The sequence below is a fragment of the Marmota monax genome, unplaced genomic scaffold (assembly GCF_021218885.2).
Source record: "Marmota monax isolate L192 unplaced genomic scaffold, Marmota_monax_Labrador192_F-V1.1 WCK01_AAM20220418_F8-fsc00026, whole genome shotgun sequence".
In the NCBI taxonomy this organism is placed as follows: domain Eukaryota; kingdom Metazoa; phylum Chordata; class Mammalia; order Rodentia; family Sciuridae; genus Marmota; species Marmota monax.
In genome coordinates this window covers 10,087,207-10,105,797 of record NW_026693108.1, presented here as the reverse complement: position 1 = coordinate 10,105,797, position 18,591 = coordinate 10,087,207, and the positions used below count along the sequence as shown (strand labels likewise).

The 18,591-nt window shown below is 38.9% G+C and overlaps 1 protein-coding gene across 6 annotated transcripts in view; it reads right to left on the bottom strand.

The window, feature by feature from the left end:
• Positions 1-18,591, bottom strand: part of Nalcn (sodium leak channel, non-selective) — a 301,994-nt gene that overhangs the window by 173,757 nt on the left and 109,646 nt on the right. For all 6 annotated transcript variants that reach the window (XM_058582741.1, XM_046454990.2, XM_058582742.1 and 3 more), the window contains exon 10: positions 16,135-16,221. In XM_058582741.1, coding sequence (XP_058438724.1) covers positions 16,135-16,221 — 87 coding nt within the window. The remainder of the gene's footprint in view (positions 1-16,134; positions 16,222-18,591) is intronic.

Genomic DNA, 18,591 nt, shown 5'->3' with positions numbered 1-18,591 from the left:
CTGAATTGTCTAGAGCTGAAACTCCATTGTTGTCCCCCTGGGCAGATTAATCACACCTCTTTGTGACTTGTTCTTCTCCTCAGGAAACTGGACATAATGGTGCCTACTTCAGAGGGTCATTATTGCTTTAAATGAATCGATGTTTGTAAAGTGCTTACAATATTTCCTGCACATTACAAGTGTTCTCTTAAAGGTTTGCAGGGAAAAAGAAATGCATTCTGTGAATCAGGTATTTTTCTATCAGGAATAAAAAATTAAGAGCTCAAGGTCAAAGAATTGATTATACTGCTCATTTGAGTGAGTCCAGAACCAAGGGAGATAAAATAAAGGTGATAAAGGTCTAATAATTTGAGAGATGCCAGAGCCACTGGAAAAGTGGTTTTTTTAATGAGCCTTTGTATCATCATATCTATTAATGTGTTCTTATATTCACTTTGACTTTATACTATAGGTAATACAAAATCAAATTCCAGAACTGTCAATCAACATGCACATCAATTTACTTGCAGGAATTATTGACCTTCATAATATAGATAAGCAAATCACTTGGCAAGTTTCTATTCTCATTAGAATTTTTATTGTTATTTAGTCTTTCTTTGCATTGTGAGAGTTAAATTCTATAACTATTATTCCTTTTCTATACTCTTTTCAACATAATGTTCTATTAAAAACATTTCAACTGATTTCCATTTTATCTGCCTGACAGGAAAGCCACAACTTTCTCTTTCTATTTTCCTTAGCTGTGAATTTATGTCTTAAGTAAACTGTTATTACTGAAAGGTCCAAACAAAGCTTTTAGCCATGGCTGTCAAAAAAACTTTTAAATTGGTTTTGTATCTGTCACAGCTTCACTTTGGTGCTGTCATTATAATTAGCTTGTTTTTTGTCTGAATGTCTACGTGTCCCTGTTGGTACAGAGTCATTAAAATAATCACTTACAATGGATTTTGATATGCTATAATCACCATTGCTTAGCTGACTTCCTCCAAAGTAATAACTTTCAAATATTAAATAAGAATTAAGGTGATAAGTATGTTCAGTAGCTAAATTTAAGTACTAAAATCAGCAACTCCAGCTTTAACGCTAATGCTACTGACATGGACCACTTGGATGCAATTCAACTGAACTGATGTTTGGAACTAGCTACCAGTCTCCATGCAAATGGGCCAGTTACATTCCATACTTGTGCCTCTGTCTTTAGGATAGTCCAAATTTGTACCTTCAACTTGTATTTTCTTCAAGAAAAATTAAGGTAAAGGAAAATGTTAAAGTTAAATTAATGCCATGCAATATTTTATAACTTGAGATTTCCATAATTGCATTATTTAATATAAATGTAGAATCTATCTATATAGAGAAGCACATATACATATATGTATATGTGTCTATGTGCACACATAAATATGTATGCATATATATATTCATATTTATATATTTAATATAAGGCTTTTAAGATCCTTCATATGCATTAAATTTTTTAAAAAGTTCCCTTCAATTGCAATGTTATTTTAGCTTACATCTTTAAAAACATTAGACAAGTGCTGAATATGTTTTTAGTTTGGCTTTGATCCAAGAACTACTTATTTGTGTATTTGACAGTTGGGATTACCAAAATACAAAAAAAGAGACTATAATAGAATCAGCCCCAAGGCAGCAAAATCTGTCAGGAATGCTCTACAGCATTGCTACTCAAGTGTGGTTCCCAGACTAGCAGCATTTTGAGAGGTTAATAGAAATGCAGGATTTCAGGGCCCATCCCAGACCTACTGAATTCAAATTTGCATGTCTAATAAGGTTTGCCAGGTGATTCACGTGCATTTTCAAGTTTGGTAATTACTGTTGTAGGTGATACCTTTGAGTCAGAGGATAAACTGCATGACGTAAAATTATTTACAACTTCACAAATTCATGATTCCAAAAGCCTACAATGACTGAAATATACTATAAAAAATACTGACCAGACTATTGTAGCACTATATTAGAACAAGTCAAGGAAACAGTGTTTTCTCTAGGATATCTGAAAAGTAATTCAGTATTGATACCTTGCTTTTCACCTAAACAAGAATTGTAAGATGACAAATTTGTGTTGTTTTAAGTCTAAGTTTGTGGGAATTTGTTAGTGCAGCAGTGGGAAAGCATACAGCCCTGTCAGTGATTTTGACAGACACCAACTCAAATGTATGCAAATAATTATACAGGAGTACCCACGGCTAAAAAATACTACTGGCCAAAAGGTTTCACCTAAAGACACATGCCAGTAGGGGTCACTGTAAAATTTATTACTAGCAAAAGTAAAACACATTATGCCAACTAGACTTCTCATCTTGCTTCACGTCAGAAAGTCTGATGAGGCAATGGATCTGAAACAATGATACTGAGTCCAATCTCAAGCAGAAGAACAAGAAGGGTCATATTTTTGATATTAGTTCTGAATCCTAAACCCTCAAAGACTGTGACATTGAAGCCAAACATAGATAGGGCTCTTCACACAATTAAAATTGACACCAACAAGATACAGTGTCAAAAAGGGAAGGAATGTTTCCTTCAGGCCAAGTATATTGCATGTAGGTGTAATAACATAATTTAATCCTCAACAATCCTTCTGGATAGATAATTTACCACCTCTTGGAAAGGATGCAAAGCTTCCAAGATCACAGAATTCGAAAGTGGTCTCAGATGGTGTGGGGCCAGAGCAGGTGCTCTGTTGCCTTCTACTGAGAGGTCAAGAGCACTTAGCAGTACTTTAGATATTAAAACAAATGAGAAGCAGTTTCCTCGCCAAGTTTAAGGTTGAAGAGAAGGTAGAAGTACATGAAACTTTTACTTAAAAGCTAAGATAATCCATTTTTTGTAGAAAAACAGAAGATCATCCTGGTGTAACAGGGTCAGTTTTGAAGACAGATTGAGTTTAAATCTTGGTGCAGAGCCTGATTCAACCTCTCTGTGACAGATTTTTCACTTAGGAATGGGCTTGTCATAACATCTATGTTTCTAGGCTGTAACATAAATGTAAATGAGACTATTTAGTAAAGAGCCAAGCCCATGGCAGTCATTTTACATTCATTCCATAACTCTTACAAATACTGAATTAGAAAATGCTCAGTGGAAGTAAAGGCAGAGATACAGTCAGTCTATCTGGAGGAAAGAGAGAAGGTATAACACAGGATATCAAGTGGAAGAGGTAACTAGCTCATCTTGAAATGGACATGAAAATCCTTAGACATTCAAGAAACCTAAATTAATCTCATTTTCAGTGGCATAAATGTTTGAGCACTTCATAGGAGCTCTTTCTGTTAAATTTCTCATGTAGTTCTTTTAATGAAATAATGGCTTAAAGATTCTGAAGGCACACCAATATTGTGGTCATAGAGGCCACAATAAATACAACTTAGGATAATGGATATTATGGATAATAGTAAGCTCAGAAACTGAATCTTTCTTTCAATTGGCTTGAATGAATAAAATACCTTATCTTAATCAAAAAAAATCATCCATAGAACATCACATCAGTCATGTGCTAAAAGTTATGTTCTAATAAGATCTCAAAATAATCATATTGGGAAAACAATGTAATTATAAGGTGCAGTTTTCAAAACCATCTTGCATGTGAGCCAGGAGTATAAGAGCAAGACATAAACATGTAAAAAACCAAATGCACAAAACCTAAAATACATCTTCCATTTGCAAATGGTGCATCCTTATTTAGAAGACATCTGGATATTCATTGTTTCTTCAATCAGTATACAAAGTCATTCTGCCCAATATAAGAATTTGTATTATAAGGTAATATGTTTGCATCAGTACTAAAACTGACCAATGGATATCTTCAGAGACTCCCACCTGTCTGTCCTTGGAGAGGCAGGATGAAAGAGACCCACAAGTAACTCCCCACAAGGGCACTGGGAGTCCCTCATACCTACTTCCCCCTCCCAGCTGTGACACACTAAAAGGAGTTGCTCTTTTTTCTTGGAAGAGAAAGCTGTGTAAGACCCTGACATCTGGACATCAAATTGTAAGGAGAAGAAAGAGGAGTTCCATAACACCTTTTCAGTCTTGGCCAACGTGAGTGTAGCTTTCCCTCGACTCTGTCAGAGGCTAGATATTAAGTTACAAATTGACAAATATTTAGTACTCTGAATATACTTCCATTACCAGCTCCCGACCCTACCACACAAAATAGAAGAAGTCCACGCCCAGTGGAAGGGAAGTACTGCTAGGCTGGCTGATTATTATTCTCAGCCAGTGATTTTCAAGACTCTTTTAGTCTGTGCAGAAGAGCCTGGTGGCCTCCCGTTGAACCTACCTACCTGTATCCACACCTTGGCTCTGTCCTCCACAAGGACAGAGTCACATGAACTCAGTCATGTGATTTATTTGGTGAGTGAAACAACAGTGAAGAGGAGTAAGCAGAGACTCGGAAACTACTCCTGCGTTAGAACTTATCTCTTGCTGCTGCTGGGAACCTGAGCTATCCCACTGATAGAGTGGCCTCACCTAACGCATGGCGATCATGGACCCCAGCATCCTTTTCACCCATTTAGACATCCAGCAAAGCCCAGAAGCAGAGATGTGAGCTGACTGAGTAGCTGACCATGCCTGTGCAAGTTTGGCTATGATCAGCTGAGACAGGCTCAGATTGGCGGAGCTGTTCATTCAGTCAATCCACAAATTCATGAGCAAAAATTAGTTATCTGCTTAGCCGGGCATGATGGTGCATGCCTGTAATCCCAGTATCCTGGGAGGCTGAGGCAGGAGGATTGCAAGTTCAAAGTTAACCTTGGCAACTTAGCAAGGCCCTAAGCAACTTAGCAAGAGCCATTCTCAAATTAAAATTAAACAAAAATTAAATGGGGGTGGGGGTGGGGATGTGGCTCAGTGGTCACAACCCACATCACTTGGTTGTTAACCTTCTAGCTGCCCCAGCTCCTCTGGCACCTCTGTGAAGCAGTGGTCTCCTCTGCGGGGGGTACTGAGAAACTCTTTTCTAATCCTCTTCAGACTCTCCTCTTCAGACTCATCAGGACCCACAAAGCCCCAGCACTCACAGAGATCTGATGCCTCACTGAGCACTCAAAGCACACAAAAGCCATCTCTAGGCACAGAAAGACTGTCATTAAGACTGCCGAGATCTGGATACATTAGCAGAAGTAAGGAATATTTAAAATGAAACTTTTCCTATTACCTGCCCAATAAAATCATCTGTTTGAATTGATTTAAACCATGGTGAATTTTCTGAAAGCTTCAATTTAGGACAACATGCATTTTCCAGTCTACAATGCCATAATGGATATTCAAAATTCAAACCATCATACAGAACACTGCTTAATCTCTCTCGTTTCCTCATACTTTAAAGCCACACATTATGGATTAGAGGAAGAAAGGAGAAGTAAATGAAGTCCTGTATAAAACCTTTCAATTAGCTCAACTATAATTTAAGGATTAAAACTCAGTGTCCCCACATGACTTCATTACTGGCATTTGGAAAAAAAAAAAGAAGAAGGAATGAAAATGCTGAAATCTTGGCTTTTGAATAATGAAGTGTTGACCTTGATTATTTTGCTAGACATGAATAATAATAATAAAAATCAAACCATTAGTTCTTCAATATTTTTCTGCCATGTTCCCCCTATTTAGAAAAAGGGTAGTGGAACAGGGAAATTAAAACACACCAGTATTACTCCACCCGGACTTTTCCTCCAAGCCAACTGCTTTATGTTCTATTGAAAACTGTGCATGTGTGTTTATGGGGGCAGTCGTGTGGCACCTGCACTAGGGGAGGGGGAGGGTCCGTGTCTGCCATGTACGTGTTGAATCACATGCAATCCAAAAAGGATTTGCCAAGTGCCAATAGTGTGAAAGGGATAATGGAGCCAACAGAGAAGAAAGTGACCAAATAGAATCAAAGACCAGAGGCCACAATGTTGAGAGATTTTTCTTGGACCTGATTTTGAGGATAGGGCCATTAGGATGGAATGGGGAAGATGATTTAAAAAAAAAAAAAAGAAATCTGGAGGACTGAATTCATGACAGAATTGCAGACAGATGGGATTGGGAGAGGACAGAGACAGAGGCTTTACATTGGTTTGCAAACTTCTGGAAATGCAGGGAACATCTGGTTTCTCATGCTCAGGGGCAGGGCGGAGAGGGGTGCTAAGTTCTGCTGCCACAGGGGTGATGTGCCTGTGATAATGGGGGGACAGGCGCCTGCTGGACACTTAGATGTTAGTCAAAAGATACAAAATTACTGCTGGATCGGAGGAGTAAGTTCAGGGTGTCACTGAGCGGTGGGGTGACTGCAGTTAAAGAGGACGCACTGCCTTTTGGAGGAAGAGTGGACTCCAGTGTCCTCACCATAAATGAGCTGCATATGCGAGGCCACGCCCATTCCACCGAGTACCTGTGCTTCCGGGCAATATGCTGTACGTGATAAACACATGCTACTTTGTCCTTCAATTTAAATAACTAAATAAATTTGGGGGCAAAAAAAAAAAAAGGAAAAAAAATACACTCTACCATGCAGAAAAGAAAGCAGGGCTGGGACTGGGGACCTGTGTGAGACCTCACTTTCTGCACAGGAGCTGAAGGCCCGGGGCAGGGGAACAGGACGGAAGGAGCCTTGATAGCAAGCTATCTGCAGACAGAGAGGCCCGCCTCTTCCCGCCCTGGGCCGGGCATTTTCTGTGCACGGGTTCCAATACTCACACCACCTGGAGTACACCATCATCCCTATTTTTCAAGTGAGAAAACCGAGGCTGTGAGAGATGAAGCGCATTGTCCCCTGAGCTCTCCCCCCACGCTTTCTTCTCACCCTAGATGGTGAGTATAGAAATCAGCTTTTGGAAAGAGCCTAAAATTCTCGTGGGCTCCATCAATTCTTGAAACGATCTGCCAGTTCGTGGGAAGGTTCATTAAGAAGACAGACGTTTTAAGAAGCGCCCAGGATGTCACTTCATCCCTTGAAATACACAGCCCACCTCTTCCCCATCTTCAGCTTCAATGGAAATTTCCTCAGAAAGCATTAAAACGCCACAGTAATAATTTTGCCACAATTTGACCTACTTACAGTAAGAGCCTGCTACCTCTGTTCTTTACGGGGAGGTGCGCAATGGGAGGTGGCGGGGAGAATTGCGCAGGAGCTTGCGGGTCTCACGAATACTTTCATTTTCTTGTCAGACTTTCTTTATGATAATACACCACTGAGCCTGTGTTGGAAGATGGCTCCAAGTGTGCAGCCACATCTGTCAAATTGTCAAGAGATGAAAACTCCCACCTGAGAGGCAGGGGGAAAATGGCTTGTCACAGCAGCAGCTGAGGAATGAGGTTCCCGTTTAATTGAGTTCTATTTATCATGCATTAGAGTGACCCCTTCACACAGAGCCTGCTTATACAAAAGCAGCATTTAAATAGCTACATAACTGGCTGGGTCCACGCTAAGAGTCAATTAGAACTTTGCAGTTTTCTGAGATGCACGCCCAGGCACACATTCAAGGAACTTTCTAAATGTTTTGGTATTACTACACAAAAGAAGTAGACGCTGGAGGTGCAAATTATGCATTCGCATGTCGACCATGAATGTTTTGTATTTGTATTATATATGACATTGTAATGTCTTCTTAATTAGATAGAAGCAATATATCCCTTAGACACATACAGAATTTCAAAAAAAAGTCATTTAGAATATTTAGCAGGTAAGTGGGCAAATGACATAAATAAGCAATCTATAGAATGCTTGTGTAGCTACAAAAATTCATAAGTGGTCTATAAATACATGAAAAAATGCCTAACACTTATAGGCTATAATCAGAGAGACAGAAATTTAACATTGTGAGATACCATTTCATGTCATCAAGTTAAACTTCTGTATGTCTGATAACAAGGACAAGGATGTAAAACAATGGGAAATATTAAAATACTCTAGTATTGGGATGAACCCAGTCCTTTTTACTTTTTAATTAAAGTGTCTCCCTAAGCTTCTGAGGCTGGCCTCTAACATGTCATCTTCTTCTCTTAGCCTTCCAAGTTGCTGGGATTACAGACATGTGCCACCACATCCAGCTACTGATCATATATTTTTATAGTAGAATAATATACAAGGTTAAAAATGAAGTGGTTAAAAAGATAGACCGCCTGAGATGAAACTCCTAGTCCCTAACCAGCTGCGTGATCTTCATCAGGCTAATTTTGTTCTCTGGGTCTCCATTTCCTCATCTGTAAAACAGAAATCACACTAGTACCTATAGTCATGGTGTTATTGTGTGCACTAAATAACATAATAAAACCTACAAAACAATGTGCTACTCACAGTGAGTGGTCAATAAATGATAGCAATTATTATTTCTAATAGATGCATATGTTTTTCACACCTGAGTTTCTATATTATTTTATAATATATATTTTAGTTAAGCTTTTATTTATTTATTTATTTGGGTGGGGGAGTACTAGAGATTGAACTCAGGGGCACTCAACCACTGATCCACATCCTCAGCCCTATTTTGTATTTTATTTAGAGACAGGGTCTCACTGAGTTGCTTAGCACGTTGTTGTTGCTGAGGCTGGCTTTGAACTCTCGATCCTCCTGCCTCAGCCTCCTGAGCCACTGGGATTACAGGCAGTTAAGCTTTTATTGTTACATTATAATTACATATAATAGTGAGATTCATTGTGATGTTCATATAAACATATAACTTGGTCAATTTCATTGCCCATACCTTGCCTATCCTTCCCCTCCTCCTTATCCCTGGTTCCCTTCTTCTACTTTACTTATTTCCTTTCCAACATTGTGTGTGTGTGTGTGTGTGTGTGTGTGTGATCACATACACATTCATTAATGCAAGGAAATGAATTAATATATTGTGAAATAGCATCGATTTACAAAGTGTTCGTTTCTAAGTAATGGAAACTATTTTATAGTGCCCTAAAGAAACTGTTGTATGGGTGGTCTGTGATTTAGATTAGGCAGTAATAGCCTAGTTAGCCCTTAATAAGATGCAAATTTTTGGTAGAGAAAACTAGGCCTGAGTTACAACTTCTGAGGTCATCTCAGTACTTCCTGTTATCACAGAGGAATGTCCCTCTTCAGTCACTCCATGATGCTGATGAGGACAGTGAAGTCATGGCTCCAGACAGAGATGGGGCAAGGTTTTCACGGAGGATTAAGAAGGGAGGCTTCAGGTTACTTTGGGTTTATGCTGTAGGCACACCTAATATGCTAGGTCCTTTGTATATCTAGGTTATGCATTTGTGGATTCAACCAACTATGGATGAAAACAAATATTGCATCTATACTGAACAACTGGAGACTTTTTCCTTGTCATTATTCCCTAAATAATATGGTAAAACAACTATTCATATTGTGTTAGGTAGTATAGGTCACCAAGAGATGATTTAAAGCATATAGGAGGGTGTTTACATATATTATGTGCAAATACTGTGCAATTATATGTCAGGGATTTCAGCATCCACAGATCTGACCATGGGGGTCTTGAAACCAATCCTCAGGGTTCTGAGGGGAAAATGCACTTTGTTTCAGTGGCCCTGCTGCTTCTGTTTAGTACTCATGACCAGCTACTTTGACCAATGTTTCCTACTTTGCTGACCTTCTGTAAAACCACTGTATTCCCTCCCAGTCTCCCTTTTCCTCTGGAAGTCTTCTGGTGAGTCTCATCGGAGCCCTGACTGAGAGGCCCCCAAACTCAGTCTCAATCAGCCATGTTTGGGTAATGCACAAGAGCCACCAAAGTCAAGTCTGAACATTCAGGGTGAGAAATTAGAGACAGATGCACAGGAACAGAGATTAGAAATCAGGTGGCCCAACTGGAGGGAGAGAAAGTCTCAGAAAGTGTCACCTGGGAGGCTGACATGCTCTTTGTAAGCATGAGGTCTTCTCCTTACAACTAAACAATTCTTAACTAAAACACACTCAGTCCTCTCAAACCCAGGAAGGAGGTATTTTTCTCCTTATTTTGCATAAATATGTCCAAGGTCATACCAATAATAAGTAGCAGAGCTGAAATATGTTTGTCCCCAGTTCTCCTAAGAGGCTGAAATAGCATAATTTCTTCTCCCTCAAAGAAAATGCTGTCCTGGGTATCACTTGAGAGGAAGAGGAGAAGGATGTCTGTAACTGGGGAGAAAGAGGTGGCCAAAGGAAGTCATGTCAGGAAATGTGTGTTTGGGGCAGTCATAGCATACAAAGGAGGAGAAACTCAGTCATGGGGTGCAGCTCATCCACAAAACAATGCTTTTCCTTCTCACTACCAACCATCATTTCCTGTAGCTTGAACCAGAGACAGGAAGGGGAGGTTATAGGCGTTGAGCAGATCAGCAATGCACAGGGCCATGGAGACAGAAGCAGAAAGACATCCAGGCAGGATGAAGGGCAGGGAGTGTCCAGGGCCCACAGAGTTTATTAGGGATTGCACATGTTTATCATGACTAAGTGTACCATTAAACTTAGCCTTGTTAAACATGGCATGAATTCCACTAATATTGGACAGACATGAGCAATGTTCTAGCAAAATGAACATAATTGATATTAAGTTTACTGGACAAAAATTTTCAACAAATGGCATTAGAGAGTTCACCACACAGTCTGGCAAGGCCAACAATATTGCCAAGGAGGGCAATATTGGGGATTTTGCAGTTAAGCTTATGAGTACACATATTTTCACTTACTATAAAAATAGAAAAGACCACTCTAAGGGTACCAAATTGAATCCTTTCCTAGCAGGCCTGCATGAGTCCACTATAATTACAATTATGGACATAATTATAATCATATTTTGTGTCTAGGAACACAGAATGGATTTGTATAGTTTAAAATTAAAGATGAGAAGTGCCTATTTTTTTTTTCATCCTCAAATGGCTCTATAGAGCCTATTATTCTGTAGAAGATTTACTACATGCTCTAATTCATTTGAATATCCTAATCACTGCTCACTGGAATATATAAAATTCTAATAGATTTATTGATCAATTCCTAAAAGAGAAAAAGAGTAAAAGAGAGAGAGAGGAAAAAACTATTATGCATAAAACATCCAACATCACAGAAACATTAATTATACCATGTATTTAATTTAGCAGGGTGTGGGGAAAATTAAGCCACATCAATTCATCTTATTTTATCAAATTACCTAATTACTCATAGTTGGTGGGGCAGACAGATGTTCAAACCAATAAACTTTCTCTCACAAGGACAGAGAAAGCTGAAAAGAAAATGAAAAATATAATACCAACGAAAAAAAGTGAATCCAGAGCAATTTATACTGAAAGAAGAGGGGGATGATTTTTTTTAAATGTCTTTTATCTTCCAGGGGAATTTGAGCCAGTCTTCATTTATACTGAGCTATGAATTTAAAAATTTGAAACTTTCAAAACATAAAATTCAAAAAGGTTATTTTGAATGATTTTTTTATAAAACCATCTTTCAGTGTGATCGAAAGTCATATTGTTATAACTTATTTCATAGGCCACACAAATAAATGTCCCCCTGGAATCCATCAGGTAATATTGTGAGAAAAGCAGGCCCCAAGTGATGTACCAAACAAGACAGCTCTTGCCTCTACAAAGGATCAGGATCATTTCTTACTGTGTTCTGTAAACACAGGGTGCTCTTGAAACACCCTCTTCTCATGCATTTCTGCATGCTTCTAAACCCTTATGTATTTATGAATTTATTTATTTTTCTCCCATAGAGTCATAGTCATGGAAAGCAAGAAAAAAATCTATATTTATCTATTTATATCTATCTATATCTATATCTATATATATTTTAACTGTGAAGACATCTGTATGACAAAGCATTCAGTTATAGTCTCTGGACAAAATATGGAGAGTTGGGAAATTATGGGCATAATTATAATCATATGGAGATGCTATGCTAGGTAAATGTGGCAGCCACCACCCAGTTCTAGCAAATGCTGGTGGGTGAAAATGAGAGCCCTGTTTTACCAGATCTTTCTGCTTGATAAGAAGAATACAATATGTAGATTTTCATGTAAAATACTGTTTATGATACTTCGGGTCAGTTTTTAAAAATTTCGCTCTAAAGACAAAAGCAAAAATTCTTGAGAGTCAAAGAGGAAGTCTGTCATCTCTCAGATATTGTTGATTCATTTTTCTAATATATTTCAACAGCTACAAAATTACCAACTCGATTTAATTGTAGCTGTTTGAATGAATTCTAATAAACTTTTTTGTTTGTTTGTCTTGTTTTTTATTAAGATGATGGGTTTGGGTTCCTTTCAGCTGTGTTGTTCCTAAGCCCACATTTCCAAGCACAGGCCTATTCATGTCACATGCTGAAGAGGACAGACTCTGAAGAGAAGCCAGGCCAAAGGTCCTATCAGGGCTCTTGCCCCACGTTTTAGAAGGAACCTGCTGGCAAACTCTCCAAAGTTACCCAAAGCCATGCGACCTAGAGACTTCCCAGGAACAAACTCCCGAGTGCCCCTATTGGACCGCAGTGACTTGCACAGGGAAACAAAAGCTTTTTGTTGCAAGGGTCGCTATTGACACAATCCATTCGACTTCTAGCCAAGGCCAAAGGTGGGTGGGAGAAGAGCAACTTCTCGCGAGAAGTCCAACAGGCACTTTAAAGAAGCCAAGAGCTCGCGAGAAGTCAGACAAGGCGCGTCACTGCTCTAGCAGGTCCTTCTCCTGACTGATGAACCCAGGGGGATAGATGCCACGTGTAGGGCACAGTGCTGGCAATGACCTTGGAGGGTACATCCTCTACTGTCATGGAGTTTCCCCTGGTCGGACACACAGACATTAAATATTTAGTTAAACCATTAATTTGTGTTTTTAAAAAATAGAAGCACCAAAGACAAGTACAGGATGAAATGGAGACAAGTAAGCCAGGTCCCTGACCTGTTTGGGGAGGACAGAGATGACCTTGAGCTGAGTGTGAAAAGGTGTTGGGCAAGAGGAGACCCCGTGGGAGGACGACCTCTCCCCTGAGGGAGAACCGCGCAGCCTGTGTGAATGTTGGAGCAGCTGCGCGCGCAGCTGGGAAGAAGGGACTCACCTTTGACCCCCAGGGAGGAAGGTGAGAGGACAGGTCGGAAGGGCAGCTCTTTCTGTTTAGGTTTTCTAGAGTTAACGTTTAATAATGAGAACATTGTCACATTTCGCTTGCTTTAAAGATAAAAAGAAGAAGCATGTGCCACTGTTTGTCCTTAGGGGTGAGCTGTTACTAGAGCCCACAACAGTGAGTGGATGCTTCAGATGAAAGATTTTCTGTATTTTTTCCCTTATTTTGGTGCATTAGAGTTGTAGGTAATAGCTGGGTTCATTTTGACATAACCACACATGCATGGGATTTAAGTTACTCCATTTCAGTACCCAGCACAACTCTGCATTTCCGTCTCCTCTTCCTTCTCCCTACTCTCCATCCCCTATTCTACTGGTCTACCTTCCACTCATTTATTGATTGATTTTTAACTTATGCTTTATAGATATAACCAAAGGTGGAATTCACTGTAGTAAATTTATACATGCACGATTTTGTCCAATGCATCCCACATTTCCTGCTATTTTTTATGACAGCCATCATTAGTAGAAGCCAGCAAGCATTTCACAACCATTTTCTCTTAAATATATTGCTTACTGAGTTCTTTTCATTTACTTATTTATTAACTAATTATTAATTTTGGTTCAGGCTTGGAAATGTGCTCTCTATTCTCAGTTCCTGCCTACCAAAACAGACCCCCATCCCTGGCCATCTCATTTATCATCCACACTCTTCCTGAGCATGGGTTCCTCTGTAAAGCCTGCTTTCGGACCAAAGATATGAAGGATCTTCCTTCCTACTGCATCACCTGACTTCCTCCCTATTTCTAACCCTGGGACTCACATTCAGAAAACTCATCAATATGTTGCTCTGTTCACAGCATGCCCCATGTACAGTCTGTCCGAGGCTGAAGCTCCACACAAGCCCAACATCTGAACCATGGTGCCCACGTTCCTTTCACTGTGATCTTGCTCTGTGTTTCCATCACTATCTGTCCCTTTCCATTTTCAAATCATCCTGACACGGAGGCTGACTTGCCTTCTAGTTCTGGATTGCAACCTCAAGGTATCAATTCACAAGCATTGAGTAGATTTTGGGTCCCCTGTGACTCTGATTTGGTACTTGAAGTAGCTCTGATAGTTTATTTCTATCACAAACCTGTGATATTCATGTTTCTTCTTTTGAATAAAACAAGGGACCAGGAACCAGAAAATCCAGCTAGTCTGGCCTTCTCCATTTGATGGAGGTATAACTTCAAGAGACTTGCCTCGGTCCTCTGAATACTCACTTCCTTCTTTGGAAATGAGATATGCATGCCACTCTTTCTGCATCACAGGGTTGTAGTGAACCTCCTTGTTAGTCACTTCCTTCTTCATTCTCTTGGTCTTTGTTTAAACATTACTACCTCATAAGGACTTTACTTGACCTCTAAGATGAAAACAGAGGTTTCCAAACTATACAGTCCCATAATGTCTAGTGTTACATTTTTCAAAAACCGCATTGCTCTTGTAATTGCCAGTCCAACATGCTTTTTTCCACCCACCCTCAAGCACACTGTAAGCTCCATGAGGGTAGGGATAGTGCTTGTCTGGTTCAGGCCTGTCTTGGTGTCTAGCGCATCCTGGAGTTCAGTAAATACCAGAGGATGGATTAATGAAGGATGTTAGCGAAAGTGCTTTTTAAGAAAGCAGCTACTGCTATCATTGTTATTATTGTTATGAATATTAGTAGGAATAGTAGTGGATGTAATTGCAGTAGTTGTATATTAGCAATGTTGTCACCATCAAAAACAGGACAAAAGGATATCACAAAATAGTGACAATATTATCAATATACATGTACAATCATTCCCCTTTCACCTTCATACTTTTAACCGATAGAAAATAATAACCAACAGCAAAATGGGAAGGTAAGGTACAGAATAGAAGACAATATTTTCAAATCTTGGGCTGTAAAGGGAATAAAATCCAAAATATCTAAGGAACCATGAAAGAGCAAAAATACAGATAACCTGCTTTTAAAATGAGTAAAGAACCTCTGAAGACATTTATCCAAAGAAGACATATGAACAGCCAACAGGTATATGAATAGGTGCTGACCATTACTACTACCAGGGAATGCAGATTAAAACCAAATGACACACATCTCATGCTTGTTAGAATGATGATTGTCAAAAATTACAAAAGATATATGTTGGTGACAATGTGGAGAAAAGGGGACACTTGTACACTACTGGTGGGAACATAAATTGATACAGACATTGCAGAAAACATGGAGAAGATTCCACAGAATATTAAAAATGGAACTGCTGCCTGATTCTGTCATCCCACCACAGCATTTCTATGTAAAGGGAATGAAACCCACATATCAGAAATACTGGTACTCCCCTGTTTACAGCAGCAATATTCACAATAGCCAAGATACAGAATGGAATATTACTCAGTCACAAAAAAATGAAATCCTGTCATTTATGGTAATGTGGATGGAACTGCAGGACATAATGTTAAGTGAAATAAGTAAGGCACAGAAGAATAGTAGCATATTATTTCTTTCATATGTGAAAGCTAAAAAATGTAGACTGCATAGAAGTAAAGAGTAGAATAGTGTTCATTAGAGGGTAGGAAGGATAGTAGTAAAGAGGTATAAATGGTGGTTGTATCATGAGTTGGAAATATATAATTAGATAGCAGAAAAGAACTTCTAGCATTCTAGAATGCAGTAGGGTGACTATAATTTACAATGATTTATTATGTATTTCATAAAGGATAAAAAAGATGTGGTATATACACCACATGGAACATCATTCAGCCATGGAAAAGAAGGAAATTTTGTCATTTTCAACAGTGTGGATGAACCTAGAGGACACTGTGCTAAGTGAAACGAGCCACAGGAAGACCAATACTACATGAGCTTACTTATAGGTGGAATCTAAGAAAGTCAAACTCACAAATGCCTCCTGTGTATCTAGAAGATGTCAGGTCCTGGGAATACAGGGTGGAGTGAAGCACTGTCCCCCACTACTAGGCCATAAATCTGGGCAAATATAGAGCTTGGATTTCTTTGTATAAAAAGTCAAACGTCTTCACTGAGTGATTTTTTTTTTTAATGGCATTGTACTGTACCTGAAGGCAGGCTGGGGCACGTCCCTGGGGCTTGTTGACATCCACAGCTACCAGCTGCCAACCACCAGCAGCATCTTCATGGAACATCTTCAAGACAAAGAGGGAGGTGAGTCAGAGACACTTAACATGGAACACTAAGAACTCTGTCTCCCACTTTCTGCACAGTTTATGTCATCGGAAATGTGTGTTCTTATAGGTTTATATTTAGAAAATGATTCACTTCAATTATGTTCATTTTAAAGCTGAAGACTTAGGTGAATAATGATAATAACAAGAGCAAGATAATCGCTTCCTTTTATTGAACATGTGTTACTTTTCAGGCCATTTCTACCTCACCTAGGCATTGTGTCTAATTGCTCAAATACTATTCTTCACGTGAGAAATGCTTTGATAAATATTTTATCCCCATTCTATTGATGACTATTCATTGAAGAAAATGCAAGCTAGAATTCTAAAGCATGATGTGTAATGTCATGCTTTTTACCATAGGTGGTAGATTTTATCTTTAGTGGACATTTCTTACTGGGATAATTAAAGATATTCTCATGGTAGATCATATCAGAAGCATGCATGTAGCATAGGGAAAGAGACTGGGATCATTTTAATGGTATCAAACTAGCTTGTCATTTGGTTGACTTTGTGCAAATATTTTAACTAAGCCATAACTAATTTGCTCACTAGAAACTTCAGGTGCATATTTATGAATGGCATACATAATGTCTTTGGCTTAGAAGATGTAAGTGATTGAAATTCCGGCTACTCACACCTACTAAATTCTGAAATTCACTCACTTGACTGAATATCTTACTGCATATGCCACTATCTCAACCATTACTTATCCATTAATATTACACCCAGCTGGGAGACATTCCCCACTTGTAAATATTTTCCCACTGACAAACTGTATCCCCAGTTCCCTAGGCCTGTGTGGCAGGAGGAGGGCTGGTAACAGGACAGGGTGTAATTGCAAAGTTTTATTTTCCTAAAAGAAACTTAAGTCTAAACATTCACTGTTTCATTCCTGCCTGAGGTCACTGTTTGGTACACACACAGTTTCCTTTGCCACCCTTATTTATGTCTTCCTGTTAGTCTGACCTTGTGTTGAAAGGGGTAATTGTTGATGGAAATCTGTATGAGATGATGCAAGGGACATTACCTAAGATTTATCATCATAATTTCAAACTCCTCGCAGCAGGGACCACAGATCATTTGCAGAAACTACACTCGTCCTCTGTATAAGAAGTGAAGCCCAAATTCACAGGCTGTACATGTAGTTTTTAAAGGACAAAATCAAGGTCCATTTTTACACACAGCCTCTTTGACTAGAGATGCCACTGCAGATTGTTTATCTCCGCTGTCCATTTACAGTGCTCACTTTCCCTTTTAGATGCATTTTAAAAGCTGTTCTTGGGGGTAGAATCAAGCACATCCTTCCCGAGTGGGCTCCTTCTGAGAATACTACATGGGAGGAAAGCGAACCTGTTAAGATGCCTTTTAAAGTTCCTGTTAGAATCCTGGGATTCTCCTTTTAAGGACCAAAGACAAAGCCCACTTGTCAGTCACTGGCTAAGAGCCCTCTGCTTGGAGGACACATTCCATACTGTCTTATCATACTACAAAGCCTCCCTGGGGCTTATATTTGCTTTGATCAGTCAAAGACTAATTTCTTTGTTAAATTATTTTTCCAGCAGACCAAAATCAAATGAGTCAATTTAACTGTTAGTACAAGAGTTCTGTCAAGGTCATTCCTTTGTATGAAATAAAAAGTAAAAAAAAAAAAATGAAAACATGTTCAACAGAAGATTTTTGAGAGAACTTGGGTTAGTTAGCAGAAGCCAGGAATTCTTAGAGACTCCAGTCCTTGGTGGGAATGTGGTGAGAGCTACCAACTGTCCCTCTCTGTTATCCCTGTTTTCCAATGTCAGAATTTTCATGGGTACACTAAGCCTCTAGAGGGAAAAAAAAAAGTTTATTTCTTGTCTATTTTTGGAAGTTGATCTTGACCATTTAACAACATATGGCCTATAAGAGTTAAGCAGAAACCCTTTTCTCTTATATTTCTCCTTCTTGCTCTCTGGAATATATATGTCAAGGTTAGAGCTACAACAGCCATTTTAGTCTGCGAGGTAAATTTGGGAATGGAGGCTGTGCCATATGCCACATGACTACAAACACACAATCCTTTTCCTTTTGTATTAATTTGCTTTCAGCAGACCTTCATGTCAGTAAACTTCAATCATTATTTTAATGGTTTGCATTTATTTCAATATCATAATTTATAATCGACAACTTTATTGCTAAATATTCAGAATCTTTTCATTTAACAAAATGCCTCCATAAACAACCTTAAATATAAATCTTGGACTTTGTCCAAAATTCTTCATAGGACAAATTTCTAGAAGTGGAATGTCTTGGTCAAATCATATATACATCCTTAAGGCTTCTGATACATATTGC